The sequence below is a fragment of the Fundulus heteroclitus genome, chromosome 4 (assembly GCF_011125445.2).
Source record: "Fundulus heteroclitus isolate FHET01 chromosome 4, MU-UCD_Fhet_4.1, whole genome shotgun sequence".
Taxonomy (NCBI): Eukaryota; Metazoa; Chordata; class Actinopteri; order Cyprinodontiformes; family Fundulidae; genus Fundulus; species Fundulus heteroclitus.
The window spans coordinates 37,238,038-37,254,526 of record NC_046364.1 but is presented as its reverse complement, the minus strand read 5'-3'; the positions used below and the strand labels follow the sequence as shown (position 1 = coordinate 37,254,526).

The 16,489-nt window shown below is 37.0% G+C and overlaps 1 protein-coding gene across 2 annotated transcripts in view; it reads left to right on the top strand.

Moving 5' to 3' along the window:
- The window catches only part of LOC105930034 (MAM domain-containing glycosylphosphatidylinositol anchor protein 1), a gene marked incomplete at its 5' end in the record, with an annotated part of 105,147 nt that extends 91,685 nt beyond the window's left edge, over window positions 1–13,462 (top strand). For both annotated transcript variants that reach the window (XM_012868013.3, XM_012868012.3), the window contains 1 exon segment: window positions 10,935–13,462. In XM_012868013.3, the coding sequence (XP_012723467.2) occupies window positions 10,935–11,020 (86 nt within the window).
- Window positions 13,463–16,489: the final 3,027 nt, after the last annotated feature.

Sequence of the window (16,489 nt, the reverse complement as noted above, 5' to 3'; positions counted from 1 at the left end):
ACAGCGCCACAATATTCCCCATGCATTACTTATTCATTTATTTTACATCCTGCATTGACACAACTTACTTTTACGTTTAGCTAATATTCTTTTTTCAATATTAAATCCTCATAGTCGTTCTATAAAGCTTTCCAGGACTCAGTCCCATAAAATACCAGGCACCAAATCATAAAAGCTTTGAAAACATTATTATTATTATTATTATTATTAGTAGTAGTAGTAGTAGTAGTAGTAGTAGTAGTAGTAGTAGTAGTACTAGTCGTAGTACTATCATAGAGATGGTACTAGATTAAAGTGAAATCTTTAGAAAAAAGCACTCAACAAATTGTGAGAGATAGCTAGACGACTCCATAAAGGTTTTACATTAGTACAAAAGAAATGGAAAACAGATTCATTGTCATACAACCCCCAAAACATTAATGGGGTAAATTGGCTTTTTTTTTTCACTCAGTATATTACCAAAGTATCAGTTTGGTGTGTGAGTTGGTCCGTTTGGTCTTAGCCGCACTGAACAATATTCATTAGTTTTACATTTTCACCATCTAATGCCATAAAATGTACCTTTACTGAGCCGTTTAGTCAGTAATAGTTAATAAACCGCAAATGAATTATCTGATTAATATTGAACTAATTTGCTCTTGGCAGTCAAATCCAGTGAACAGCCTTCATTTTAAACCAGGATGCCAGGGAGGATGTTTAATGCTGTGTTCACAAGCAACTTTAGAAAAAAAAGTAGTTTTTTCTTGCAGTCAGTTACTGGGTGCATGCAATGCAAAACTATATCCTTACGAAATGAAAAAAAAATGAAATTGGCATTAAGTTACAACTTTATTTACATAACCTTCCAAATTAATAAAAATGAACCTGCTCTAAGTCAGTTCATCTGCTGAGGGGCAAGCTCAAGGTCCAAAGCGCTTATGAAGTGTCCTATACCTTGGGTCGGCTCTGAGATTTGTCAAAGTTTTAGTCATTAAACAAGCAATTGTCATATTCCCATCACACTACCCTTATTTATTTCAATGACATAAAAAGACACAACGTCATCATAAAATAACTCCTTTCTACACACTTGGCGCAGCTTGTTCACAAGATAAACCAGGTTGCTACCTTCCTAAGACCTTGTTTAAATATTTCTGCTGCAGCTGCAGCTGCTACACCCAAATGTATCAGCAAAGACCCCATATGAACAGTGTCATACCATACTAATTTTATTTACATGGTAGGACTTTAAACACCAGAAGGACCAAAGTGCTGTACAGAAGAACATTACTTTAATCACAAAGCATTGTGCACTTTACTCACCTTGGCATACTGGATGCTTGAAACTGAAAGTGAAACTGATGGCATGACATAATTCCTGAGTAATTGGTTTAATAATAATTTGACCACTTGGGGTGATTGTGAATTAACTTTCCTTCCTGGATGGTTAATTTGTTGATACATGTGAAAAAAAACAACAACAACAATATATGAGGCTGTAATGAGACAGCATGACCTTTTCAGTACTGTTGCAGCAAAACACTGTATTTAATATGTGAAAAGCTGCAGTGTGTGACCAAATGTAATAAACAGTATTGTCCATGTTATACTATTTCAGCAGGGTCAGATATGGGTGGTGGACATGCAGGTAGTGCTGATCTGCACTTCCATAGATCTTGACATTTTGACAACTTCTTTTGTTAAAGAACAATTTTCACAAAAAAGACATAATATTTTGTGATGAACTGAGATTAAACTGCAAAAAGAGGGACACACACATATATGCCCATGCAAAATCTCAGTTATCCGGATCATCGTAACAGCAAACACACAGCCTTAAATCGGAGGCAAATGGACTTTCGCCCAGTTCTTTCTGAAAACGTTTTGACACCTATTCAGGTCTCTGTCAATTCTGGTGTGCTGCTGTTTTTAAAGGACATGGTTACCTATCCTCTTAGGCACATTATGGGTCAGATGCAAATCACTGACCCACCCCACACTATCCTGGGTCGTTAGAAGACATTGCTTTGTGCGAGTGGAGTACTTGGTCACCTGAATCATGATGAGACTGCTGATGTAATCTCTTTGGGATGTGTTGCAGGACCCAGCTGTAAAAACTGGGGAGTTGGAAACACAATCCTCCCTCTCTGTTTAGTGATGGCTTTTCTCTTTTGACCAAGATAGCTTCTTTCACCCCTCTTTCAAACCATCTGTTCTCCCTGTCCAAAATCTGGACATCATTGTCATCAAAAGAGTGCCCTTTGTTCTTGAGGTGCAAGTGGATCACATACGGTCTAATGCATCGAGGACTGCTCAGACTCCTACATTGGGGAAACTAAAATACAGCTACCTAAATGCATGGCACAGCACAAGAGGGCCAGCAGCTCGGGCCAAGATTCACCTGTCCACACACACACACACACACACACACACACACACACACACACACACACACACACACACACACACACACACACACACACACACACACACACTAGCTTCAGAAAAACACCCCAAGCTAAAGTAAGCACTTGGAGTGACACAACTGGCCTCAAGGTCAATAAAAGATAAAATGATTCATGTGTGTTGGCTTATGATGAAGAAAAATAATGTGGTAAAGTTCTGGGAGCTTTGTTAGAACTAAAAAAAGATAATCCAAGACACAAACTCATAATCAGCTTCACAGAAAATACAGGTGCACAGCTGACTCTGCTGACTTTGTGCGTGCTGCAGCTGCTTTTAGGGTTCTTATGCTCTTATTTCTGTTAAACTCACAAAAATGCAGGCTTACAGGAAATAAACAAAATAAATCTCAGGCAGATCAACAGAGCCGAAACTCCTGGAAGAAGTGAGATGTGTTGTTTGAGTATTAGTGCAACAAGCTTGATTTTATTCAGCAACATGTGGTTGGACTCTACAGGGCTTTGTTAACTTTTGCTAGGATTTACAACAAAGAAAATATCAGTGTCATGAAATCCACTCATAACAGCAGAAAAACAACAAAAAAACAAAACATGAACATCAATTAATTATTAACAATCTGTGTTTTGTTTAAAAACCATTCTGAACATTCTGCGTGAGATGCATGTGTATGAACATGCCTATGAGTGTGTGCTTGACGCAACGTAACACATATGTGCATGTAACAACACTGGCGGATGGTGTAAATAATAGATGATGGCATAAACAGGAAGAGGAAAGCTCTTGAGCTCTGAAAGAGTGTGCGTTTGTGTCCTACGGGTTTTTTGAGACTCACACAGCACAGACAGATGGGTAATTATTAGGCGAGCAGCATGAAGGTCTTTGCCATTGCAAGAGACATAAGTATTTGTATTGAGATTTTACCTCCATGGATACTGCAAGGTAAAATGAGGACTAGAAAAGAATTCAAGTATGTTTTCAAGACACAATGAGATAGAAAGAGACATGATTAAAAGAAGATAAAATAATGTAATGAATGCAAGGTGCATCTCATACAGTGAGTGTTACAAGTGCAGATTCTGACCTTGTTTCTTTTGTGTCCAAAGTTCCCAAATAGATTTAAGTACAGGTGTTTCTTTCCCATTGGGACTTTGCTTTCCCCCGTAGAGACAGGCTCCACTCTGCCCCGTCTCCCACCTCATTCCTACTACCACCCCCACCCCACGTCTCACACAAAAACTATACTTAGACCTAAACAACTTTATTGTCATTTTGTAAGTACAGAGTGCATACAGAACGGAATTTTGTTGCATACAGCTTATAAGAGTATAGTGAGATTCCAGGTGGAATAAGGCAACATTACAATGTAAAAGTGCAGCAGTGATCAGAATGATAAACAATGCAGGAGAAAAACAGTGTGCAATCACAGTGTGCAGCAGAATATTCAAACCATTTTTTATGTGCAAAAATAATGGTGCAAAAAGGCATTTGTTCAAAAATACATTTATGTTGAGTTGCGAATAATTAAAAAGGAAACAAAAAGTTTGGCAGCATTGGTAATGCCAGATAGAGATGCAGGTAAACAAATATGCAAATGTGGTGCAGAGTTCAGTTCATAGTTTAACAGTCTGATGGCAACAGGGAAAAAGCTTTTGCAGAACCTGGTGGACCTGCAGCAGATGCTGCGAAGCCTCTTTCCAGAGGGCAGCAGGGAGAACAGTCCATGGTGGGGGTGTGAGGGGTGTCTGATGATGTTACAGGCTCGGGACATGCAGCGCTGGGATGAAATGTCCTTAATGGAGGGAAGAGGAGCCCCAATGATCAGTTCTGCTGTCCTCACCACTCTCCTCACATTTCTCCAGTCGGAGCCGCTGCAGCCTCCACACCACAGAGAGAGACAGCTGGTCAGAATGCTCTCTATGGTGCTTCTGTAGAAAGTCCTGAGGATGGGCGGGGGCAGGTGAGCTCTCCTCATCCTCTGCAGGAAGCACAAGCGCTTCTGTGCCCTCTTGACCAGTGACATGGTGTTCACAAACCAGGTGAGGTTGTCTGTGATGTGCACCCCCAGGAATTTGGTGCTGCTGACCACCTCCACAACTGAGCTGTTGATGAGCAGTGGAGCGTGATGAGACCGGTTCTTCCTGAAGTCGAGGATGATCTCCTCCGTCTTCTCCACGTTCAGGATCAGGCTGTTGTCTCTGCACCAGACCACCAGCTGCTCCACCTCCTCTCTGTAGTCCCGGTCGTTGTCGTACAAAACCACCAAACCAGATTCACCTGCACATTTTAATATTGTTTTATAAAGGATACCACACAGTATTCTTCTGGGTGAACATCGCTTTAAGCAGCTGGCGCTATCTGCTTTTTTACTCGACAAATGTTGAATAAGCTGATTATCATTTCTCAGGCTCAGTAGTCGGCATTTTGAACTTCACCCAGACTCAATTATGTGGTGTACAAATTATATAAAAATTAAACAAAAACCTAAGAAGAGTAGAATTTGGCCACTTATTACTATTGTAAATATGCAGCCTATACTGTAGCTCACATTTATATCAGGGTAACTGAGTGTATGCGCAAGGGACTCATGCTAAATGAACAATGATTGCTTCTGACTTATTTAGTGCAACTCCACCTGCACAAATCACAGAGCTCCACCTGGCTCTTCTGTATGTTCACACAGCAAAGGACCTGGTAAAAGATGACATAGTTTCTTTTTTTAAAAACAATTTCCTCGAATCTCTCGCTCAAAGTGGCTTTTCTATCAGAATCTGTATTTCCAGTAGCACGAAAGTAAGACTTTAGTCTATGGTCTTAAAAACAAATGTGTTAAACACATACAATATTTTAGCCTCTTAAAATATGTGTGCCCCCAACATTGCAGTCATTTCTAAAAATATGAAAAGCTTTAAAACATTGTGATACTCCATGGATTAACAGGCTATCCATGGACATGAGTAAAAAATAAATGTTTTTGTTTTAATCATATTTCTATTGGCGTCCTACAATACTGAGGTATTTGATGTGGCTAATAGTATTTAGATTCCCTTCAGTCAAAACAAAGATGATTTAAAGGAGCAAAAAGTAAGATATTTACTGTAAAATCAACCTAAATGTTATGGCGGTTGTACTGAAACAGTAATTTCCCTCTGGGATTATTAAAGTATATCTGATTCTGATTCTGATAAATCATTCTCATTTGTCACCTGGGATAGAATGAATATTCCCTATAAACGATCGGTCCTCTCCATCAACAATTTCTTATCACGTTTTGCTCCATTCAATCCTAGAGGTACAGTCCGGAACTACTTTGGTTAATTGTGTAGCCCGTGTTTACTTCCTGGTTTCTGGGCCAATCATATGAGAGTTCTCAGGGTTCCCAAATCGAGCATTTGGTATTTTATCTTGGCAAAAGAGCAGCAGCCTGCAGCCATGGAAGCCAGTAGGAGAAGCAGACTAGAAATAGAACAGAGTAGATCATATACATACACTGTGGAAGTAAAAATTCTGTGCAACAACACACTGTTGAGTAAATGGCAGGTGTCTGAAAGGCATTGTGTATATGTGGTTCTGATTTTAACCACTAACATTATTACTTATTGTCCCTTATGTAAATGGGTGCATTTTACATGCTAATGTAGATACCTTAATGAAACTAAATATGCTGTGCCATCTGACATGGCATTTGCCAAAACAATGTGTACTTGAAAATTTGACAAAATAGTATAGCCATACAGGTACATTTGCTTTTCTGAAAACAATGTATGTTGATAAAATGGCCACAAGGGATGTTGACAGAAACGCCTTTTCATAAATAATTAATACACACTCAGAAAGAGTCTGTCAGGGAGGGTATTTACACCACCAACTTTTACAATGACAAACCTTAAAGCAGCACAAAATCATATAGAATTGTGAAGTTAAAGAAAAATAATACCTGGTTTTCAAAACATGTTATGAATACAAATCTGCAAAGTTGGGTGTGCCTTTTTATTCAGTCTACTTTGATCTGATATTCCTAATGTATTGCAAACTCTTTAGAGGTCACTTTATCAGTAAATAGAGCCCATCAGTGTGTAATTTAATCTTAGTATAAATCCAGCTATTTTGTGACGCCCACAGAGGCTTGTTAGGGAACATTAGTGAACAAACACTATGACAAAGACCAAGGAACGCAGTAGACAGTTAAGAGAAATGTTGTGGAGCAGTTTAGACCAGACATAAGTTATAAAACAATATTTTCAGTTATGCACATCTCATAGAGCACCGTTTAACCCATTTTCTGAAAATGGAAAGGGGACAACTACAACCATACCAAGACATCGTTTTGCATCTAAGTTTCCCCAGCTGTCCCCTAGGCACCCTAACCCAATGAGCATTATAATTGCACTTAAAAATCAAACAGAACACCTACCAGAAAAGCAAAATCAATCCACACTGAAATTCCAAATGAAAACTGACAAATAACAGACTAAACATTTCAATGACCATCAGAAGACAAGCCAAAGTAAGTGACGAGGATTTGATAAAAAAAAAAAACAATTGCAAAAAGCTCAGATTTCATGAACAAACGAAAAATAGAAGCCGCTAACGAGTAACTCACATCATATCTTTGGAGAGCTCGAAAAGGAAGCCCAACTGAAACAGACCAGAAATAAGAATATATAAATTACTTTATAGGAACTTCAAATAAAAAAGACAAATATATGAGACAGCTTTTTACTACTATGGTATAAGCTCCAAAATTTCACAAAACACTGCAAGACTAAATGGTCAAGATACAATAACCCATTGATCCCAACAAGAACACCACATTCTATTTCAATTTATTGTCCATCGTGTGCACTACAGCAATGCATAGAGTGCTGCATATAGATCTAAGCTTTATTATATGTATTGATTTTGTGCCTGAGGGATGGACAGTTGTTATGGGATCATATTGATCTTTGTATACACTAACAACTTTTTTATCCATAAAACTTCGGTGAAGTATGTAACATTTTTTTTATTTTGTTGTGCTGTTTAAGTGAAGATGGCAGGTCACAGTGTAAAAAATAACTATGACAAGAGAGTAAAATTGAACTTCAATTGATCCTAAATATGCTGCTGAGGGTTGTTTTTATGTAAATAATAAGTAATTATTATTCTAATTAAGGTGGCGCTATGGACTGCACTGACTGTGTGGTTGTAAATCTGTGAACTTCTCTTCATATCTCTTCAACCACTTCTCTTCATATCTGTCTTTGTATTGCTACTTTTCTTTTCAACTCACCTTGTTCCTCCAAGAAACATCCTATTTTTATTTGATTAAATTGTGACACTGAAACATGCTTATATTTTATTTATTGATGTTCTTAGCATGGGTATTTTCAGTAAGTTTATGGATTTACATGAAATATCAGATCTCATGGCTGCATAACTGATAAGGAGACATTAGTCTGTTTTATCCCTTCTATCTTGAGATCACCAATACCATCCCATGAGGGGGTGGAGGGGGAGGGGGGATTCATAAAGTATTGCAATCTCCTGTTTTACACCCACTATGCTTTATTTCTGCCCTGGATTCACAAAATAGATTAAACAAGCACAGGAGCAAACACACCCATCAAGTTCAGTAGATCAAAGCAATTTCCTCACCTATTTCTGCGTCACAGTTCATGCTTCCTCTCTTCAGACACAAAAACACAACCGTTGCAATGAAGTAAAGAAGGAGATACTTTTACTTTTTATCAAATTTTCTGTAGGACAAGTCTCTTCATTTGTCCCCTGTGGGAGAAAATTGCATTCGACAAAGGAGTTACACTGCACTCCTCCATACCATCAAAAAGATAATAAAAACATAAATAATTCAATAAAATCATTATTTAAAAGGCCCCAGTTTATTAAAAAGCGCATCACTAACAAGGTTTCATTGAAAACTGGAAGTTAAAAACATCATAAAATGTTAAGTTATTGACAAATTCTTGTACCTCTTGCTATTTGTGTTAGTTGCATTAACAGAGAAATCCAGGTCCTGACCTAACAAGGCCACCTTAAAACAACATGTGACAGGAGGAATCGGAAGGGTGTTTTAAATCAATATTTGTTGTTGCAAATTGTAAAGGATAGTGGAATTATGTATCTTTTTAAATGATTCATTTGAAGACAAAAAATATTGGAGTAAAAAAAAAATATTAAATTTTACATCTTGTCTATATGAAATCTCTTAATATACTTCAGAAAAAAAAAACATGTGCAATTACATAATTCTGGCTTTGCACAAAAATTCTTCGGTGTCCTTCATATGCGCAATACAAATGGATCTTCCTCACAGAGTTGATTTATTTAAGATATTTTCTCTGCATTGTAAGCCCGATTTGAGTGTAAAGTTAATGTGCAGTAGTTAAAAAAGCAGAAAACATATATGAAAATAGATTTGATTAGGAAAAATATAAGCAAAACCGTAGGGTAAACTTTATTGTAAAACGTTTTGAGTTTTATCCTCTGTGACATTCCCAACCTGGGGTCTCATTTATAAAATATTGTATAGAATCAATACTAAAAGTGTACGTACAGCAAAAAAGTGTGTAGCACTGCTGCCTTGCAGCAAGAAGGTCCTGGGTTCAAGTCCACCCTGGGTCTTTCTGCATGGAGTTTGCATGTTCTCCTTGTGCATGCGTGGGTTCTCTACAGGTACTCAGGCTTCCTCCCATAGTCCAAAAACATGACTGTTAGGTTAATTGGTCTCTCTAAAATGTCCTTAGGTGTGAGTGTGTGAATGAATGGTTGTTTGTCCTGTCTGTCTCTGTGTTGCCCTGCGACAGACTGGCGATCTGTCCACGGGGTGTACACCGCCTCTCGCCCATTGAAAGCTGGAGATAGGCACCAGCACCCCTCGCGACACCACAAGGAATAAGCGTGTCGGAAAATGGATGGATGGATGGATAACCATGCACCAGTGTGGAATTTTCCTTTATAGATTCCAGCTGTACCTAAACATTTGTACACCAGGTTTTGCCCCTTGTTCTGCCCTCTACATGCCCATATTCAGCCATAAATGGTCAATGCAAAGCACCTTAAGAGTGTTAATGTGTATTTAAATTAGTCAGCTGATCTTTTTTTTCATGGTGAAATGGCAACCACAGAGAGAGCAAAGAAACTGTGAAGAAATTCACAGCAGAGTTCTTGTGGTTTTCTTTTAACAACAGCTTTCTTTTTGCCACTCTTGCATAAAAACCACATTGTGTAGTGCACAACTAATAGTTTTATTATTAGATTCCCCCACCTGAGCTGTGGATCTCTGCTATTCGTCCATAGTCAACATGGGACTCTTGGCTGCCTCACTGATGAGTGCTCGCCTTGTTTAGCCCTTAAGTTTAGGTGGACGGCTTTTTCTTGGTAGGTTTACAGTTGTGCCACAATCTTTCCATTTACAGATGATGGATTGAACAGTGCTCTGTGAGATGTTCATAGCTTGGGGAATCATTTTATAGCCTAAGCCTGCTTTAAACTTCTCCACAACTTTATCCCTGACCTGTCTGGTGTGTCTTTTTTTTAGACTTCATGGTGCTGCTTTCTCCCCAGTATTCTTTTGATCAACCTCTTAAACCATCAGAGAGCAGGTGATTAGATTACACACAGGTGGACTCTATTCAGTCATTAGCAATCATCAGGCAACTTCTGAAGGTGATTGGTTGCAGTCAGAGAAAAAAAGGCCTGAATAGTTTTTGTACCCCACACTTTTCAGTTTTTATTTGTAAAAAAGGTTTTAAATATTGTATACATTTCTTTCTACATCACAGTTGTATACCACTTTGTGTTGGTCTTTCAATAAATAATAAAATAAAAATATGTTTGTTTGTGGTTGTAATGTGACAAAATGTGGAAAAGTTCAAGGGGTATAATTATATTTGCAAGCCACGGTATTCAAACATAAATGATCAATGCAAAGCACCTCATGAATGTGTATTGATCACTATTATTTAATTGGCAACCATGGAGAAAAAACAAAGAAACTGAGATAGATTTCACAAAGATGTTTTTGTTAAATGTGTAAATCAGAAGTAAAAGCACATACTGTATGTTGTCCACATCAAAATAACTTGTTAAAAACTGAACCTTATTGCTGTCTTAAACGTCAGATGACATCCTCACGGAGCCAAGCTCCGTGTAGAAATTATGTGTCTAGATGGTCATTCCCCCTGGTCTTTGTGAATGCCAACAAATTAGCTCTGACTGTAATTATCATAGATACATAAGAATATGTGTTTTTGTCTCCCTAAATGCATACACAATACATCCTTTAATGTCGGCAAACTATGCAGAGATACACTCTGTGCTTGGAGAAACTATTTTGACTCTCCATCTAGTTTCAGAATTAAAAGTATGCACACACTCAGATATGCCTAACTTTAGCACCTCCAATTAACATTATAAATATGCTTTATAGTTTTTTTTTAGAGCCACACATACGTAAAATGGTCAAAAGTCTATTTTAAGTGTACTGTCTCACTGCATAAACTGATTACTCGTTTCTGTCTGTGTTTTTTCTATAGTTCTTATTGGAGGATCACGCTCTCTCCCATTGGCCAGGTGGCTGACCTTTGGCCTCTCCTGCTTCCTCTCACTCCTCTACAGATGATGAGCACTTCCCTCAGCACCACCACCTGTCTGTACTGACAGACACTGCCCTGACTCGCGCTTTTCTAATTCCCTCGTTATCCTCCTCTTTGCTCCGCACATGTGTCGTCACTTGTCTGTCCCCCTCATACACGGTCATATCCCTCCTGACTTATATCAGTTTAATGCCTCTATCACATATAACATAGTTTTTAGGTTTTTGCCCTCCTTTTTTGTTGGCTGTTGCATCATTTACGCATAGAGTAAAATCAATTGACTTACAATCTGTATTGAAGGTTGACATACTTATAAATGAGTAAAGTTTTCACCTTGAGCATTATGATAGAAACACCTTATTCATGTTAGTGTCACCTTTTTGCCTTTTCGCTGCTTCCTCAACCATGTTTGTCCACGTGCATACCCTTTGTGACCCGCAAATCCACCCCACACCTCCCGCCACAGTGCCCCCAACACCTACAGCCGCTATCCCCCACACTCCTGGCACCCTATTCCCAGACACACCAAAGTGTCGGACACGCTACCAAAGATGACAAAGAACCCGAGGGAATAAAAGGGAGAAAACAGGGATCCCAAAAAGAAGAGTGAGAAACAAAGTGGTGAAAGATGAAAACGGAAAAAAACATTTTTTTTACAAAGACTGCCATTTTTTTGCATCATTCTTTGGGGTAGTTTAGAACTACTGGCATGGGGATGAAGAACCAGATGAATGAGTAAATCAAAATAAATGTTTGTGGGAAAGGACACATTTAAAGAGGATGATGAAAGCTGGGTGCCCCCGGTAGCCTCTCTGCTTGCCACAAGAGACAAACCTCAGTGCGGATTATACGTGTACATTTAACTGTCTCTATACATATATATATATATAAATATATCTATATATTAAATATCACAAAATTTAAATGAAAAGACTACAAGGACAATGCAGGACTGTAGTAATTGAAATTAAAGAAGCACAATGTTTATACTACTCTGTTGTACCTTTGGATTTTATTTCACTTCTTATGTGATGTTGCAGTCAAACCTATTCAATGTTTTTGATATTTGTTTTTTTTTTTTCTTTTGCTTTGCTGTCCTAAGGATCAAGGACAATGAGTAATAAAGTATTATTATATTCATATCTATAATATGTAGAGAGGATGATTTATGATCCTGAACCGGATCTGAGCACCCAGAGGGAATACACATATGACCCAAGCCATCTGGATAGAAACCTCTACCTTTTCTTTGCACTAATACTAAAGATACACACCCTCAGACATATATTACACTAAAACACACTCATCTGTCCTTGCTGCCATTACCGTAGACCCTGCGGCAAACCCTGTTCTTGAATAAACCAGAAGGAAATATATGAATGGTTGAATGGATTTCTAGCTACTACATTAATGCATTTGTTTTTGTAACATGAGCCAAACGTTTGAATTAATAAACAAAAACAGAATTCACTATACAAAGATAATACATTTTTTCTAAATTAATAATAAGATAAACCTAAAGCAAGCTCCATGATTTATTTTTATTTTATGTCATGTAATGTCCCACAACAACTTGTCCGTCTGCAAGGTGGTGTATGTTGATTCCATTATATGCTTACCATTATTCAAATAGTGATGTTTTTAGTTTAATCAGAGCTCATAATACCATTTATGTGATTGTTAAATTTAAGCAATACTCACATCTGTCTTTATAAACATCCATGTATAGATAAACCTCTTGGAAAAAAGAAACATCCTAATGGAAGCTTCATTCACCCTTTATCAGATGCTACTTGAACTGAATACAGTTGTGCTTTGTTGCACCATGCTTCATCCTATCTAAAATAACTGTCAGTTGTTAAACTTATTTTGATGTGCTTCTGTGTATTGATCATCTCCATTACCATGTATCTTGCACGTGAACCTGTCTGTTCATTCTTGTACTTACTTATATGTGCATCATATCAATATTGAGTTGATCATTGCATTTCTTTTTTCTTCAGTTTGTGTTTGTTTGTGTTTTACAAAGCTACATTGTTGCTTTTTTTGAATACTGAGTGGCACATAACACACAGCCATTGTGTGCCTGTTTGATATTGACTTGCCCTGATGTGAGGAGGTGCATCTATGCTTGTTGTGTCAAGCAAGAACACATCTGTGAAATCCCACAATATGAATATTAAGACAAATTTAAACTTTGTTAGCTTTTTTTGGGGGGAAAAGATAACTTTTCTGTGCATTATCTTTTCTGACTGCATCTGTCTGATAGAAGCTTTTAAGAAAATGCCTCCAGTTTTCTTACAGGTTTTAACAAATCAGATATTAACAGCATTATTATCAGGTTATGTTGTACAGGTTCACAAGCAGTATTCCATACTAATGAGTACACCTTACATATGTCAGTAGTTTGCCTATACTCAGCTGCAAGTTGCTTATCGCATAAAAAACATAGATGTGCATGGCATCTCTTCGTGTTAACTGTCCAGTCATTCCTCTAGTTGCTTAAGTCGAAGTAGTAAGTGGGGAAAGTTTATGGTAAAATTTTCTGAATTGGAGTATGAAACGTTCAAATTAATAATGGGACTAGTGTCATATAAGGGTCTTTGATTTAGTTAAATCAATCAGAAACACACTTATTTTTCATACATTTCATGGCCGCTAATAACCTGAATGTAAAAGTTAAACACATTCTAATATGGTGTTTTGTAAGGTAACTACATTTAATCTGATGGAGGAGATACCGGTAGTTTTGTTTTATATGGTAACACAATATGGTATGGTAACACAATCACAAGACTTGTGAGGTGGCACAAAATATTTTTTTTAATTTAGTCTTATTTAATTAATCTTTAAACCACTATTTAAATTATAAACATATTCTCATGAGTATGAACATGTCCATACATTTTAATTTTCTTGGTAATTGCTTATTATTTAAGTATGAAGTCAAAGTTAAGTCTGTAGCAGATCTGAATTTTGGGCAACCTAAGGTTTCACATACTGAACATATTACATATAAATGAAGTGACATACTTTTGGTAAATAAAACATACTTGTGTCATTTTACATTTAAAAGCTTTAATTTAGAAATCATAACTCTTTTTTTAAATTCTGAAAAACATACATTTTCTATTTGTCCTCTTTTTTGTATGTAGCAAAATGAAAGCCAAAAATTAACATTTATTGTTTTTAGAAAAAGGGTTTACTTTTGAAAAATTCTTGTGGTTTGTAAAGAAATGCTAAAACAAATATGATGCGATTCATGTCAAATGGGGTGATGAATCTAAAGACAGAGAATTGAAAAATTACAGAATACTTACTGTAAAAGCTTATTGGTGACAGCAAAATCTTTATTCTTTTATTGCTTAGCAGCTGATGAAATTTAAATATGAAAACAATAAAAATCTTTAGTTTATTTGCATTTGAGACCTGTATTTTCATCATATTGTTAGGAGCATACTCACTGATTCATTGTCGTAACACCGAAAGTCAACTTACATGTGCACCTATTTACAAGTAGACTGCTTCCACTGTGTACTAAATTAGCAAGCAGTAAAATAAACTATTTTTTGACACTTCTCTAACACAATAATCTCTGAAATTATATAAATGGACTTATAGTTGACTTCCTGGGGTGGTTGTCTTCATCAGTTCTGTTTGAAATAAAAAAACTTTCCGTACACTAAATAATAATCGAGTGGTGATGGTATTCCTCTTGGCAAAATAAAAAAAGGATGATCAGCTGGAATTGCCCTGTTTCTTCAACATTCAACACACAATCTTCCAAGAACATAAGTGAACGGAAACCTAGTGTCTTCGCATTTTTGTCGTTTAGGGTTTCCACATGGTTCCTGTATCCACTAACCATTAGCCATTATACTTTTTTATTATATGTGCTACAGAGGTCCTCCCGGTCTATCTGCTGTAGGCTGAGAGTAGCTTAGGATTTAGTGACAGACCAAGCACATTTACTACAAACTGTTCCATTATGAGCTTACATGTCACTGGGTCATGCATAATGGCAGTAGATCAAAAAATAGTATGAACGCAACGGCATAGAGCCCAGCATGGCCCACATTGATTTGCGCAAGAACAGTTGAGGGCATCAAACAGAGAACTTCAAAGTAAGACGCCTTAAAACCTTATGTACTGTTTTATTTTTCTTAATGACTCAACAGACTGTTTCAGCCTGGTTTGGAAAGCATTGTCTTCACATTGAGTTCAAGGAAACTTGTCTTTGTTTCAGTAACAATACATCCAGTAAGGTTTTAGTGGATGCTGTTGACAATGTAATTTGGAAATTGATCATTTTAAAAGCGACTTTGCTAAGAAAAATGGGAGAGGCAATAAACAATGCTGCACAATGTATATTTCTGTCAAATACTTCAGTATTTAAGATAACAATATATATTCTCAATATGACTCAGAGGTTTGAATAAATGTCAAACAAAATCTTGTCCTGGTCATTTTTTTTTTCTGTCAGACTGTTTATTTATGATAACGGTAAAGACTGTCATATACAAAATCATGCACATGTCCCTCCAGGTACCAGGTCAAGAACTATGGTGACACTCAGTAGCTCCACCTGGAAGCATGCCAAGGTATTCAAAGTCTAAGAGGGATATACAGCGAGTAAAATAAGTATTCACTGTTGTCATAATGTTTTTGTGGTGATGTTACGCACCGTTCTTCCTCCAGACCTAGTGCTTGCTACAACATCACACAAAAGTGCAGCTTTGGTCTCATCTGACTGGATCGTTCTCCCAGTGGGTTCTTGTGCAGTAAGTTTGCATAGAGCCCCTTGTGTTTGATTACATTACATTACTGTTTTCATAGGAAATGCTGTACCTTGTAGTTCAAAACATTTCTGAATCTCTCTGCTAGTGTTCCCTGATTCTTGGAAAACTCTTGAATATTCTACTGACTCAAAATCTTTCAGGGGGTTGCTGGTTTATTGTCAATTCATGTTATTCTCACTTAACCATTAAAAATTTGTAACAGTAAAACTATTTTGTGGAGGTCTCTTTCCTATTACCCCTTGAACAATGCACTGATTGTGAGAAACCCTTTCATCGGCCATCAGTTAATACATACCAGTTTATAATGGTATGCACATGACAGCAGGAATGCTTTTTAAACACTGACATATTTCAAATGGTTTCTTGGCTTTCTATGTATTTTTGGACATGATTCTCTATATGTGTTAAGTGGTTATTGCCTGTTTCATTCCAATGTTTTTCCCATAAGAGCATCTGTGGATGAATATGTTTTTATTTTTTTTATTCTGGAGTGAATTACATGTCAATGGCCCCATCATATATGTTTAAACAGAGAAAAATGTCCAAACACTTAGTAAACCAGACATATAATTCAAGAAGGTATTGTATGTGTACATGTTTTATTTCTACAACATGTAAAGTAATAATTGATGTAAAATACAAATGTGATTCGGTTTCAGGAGTCAATTTATTCATTTTTTTTTTTAGGAACAGTTT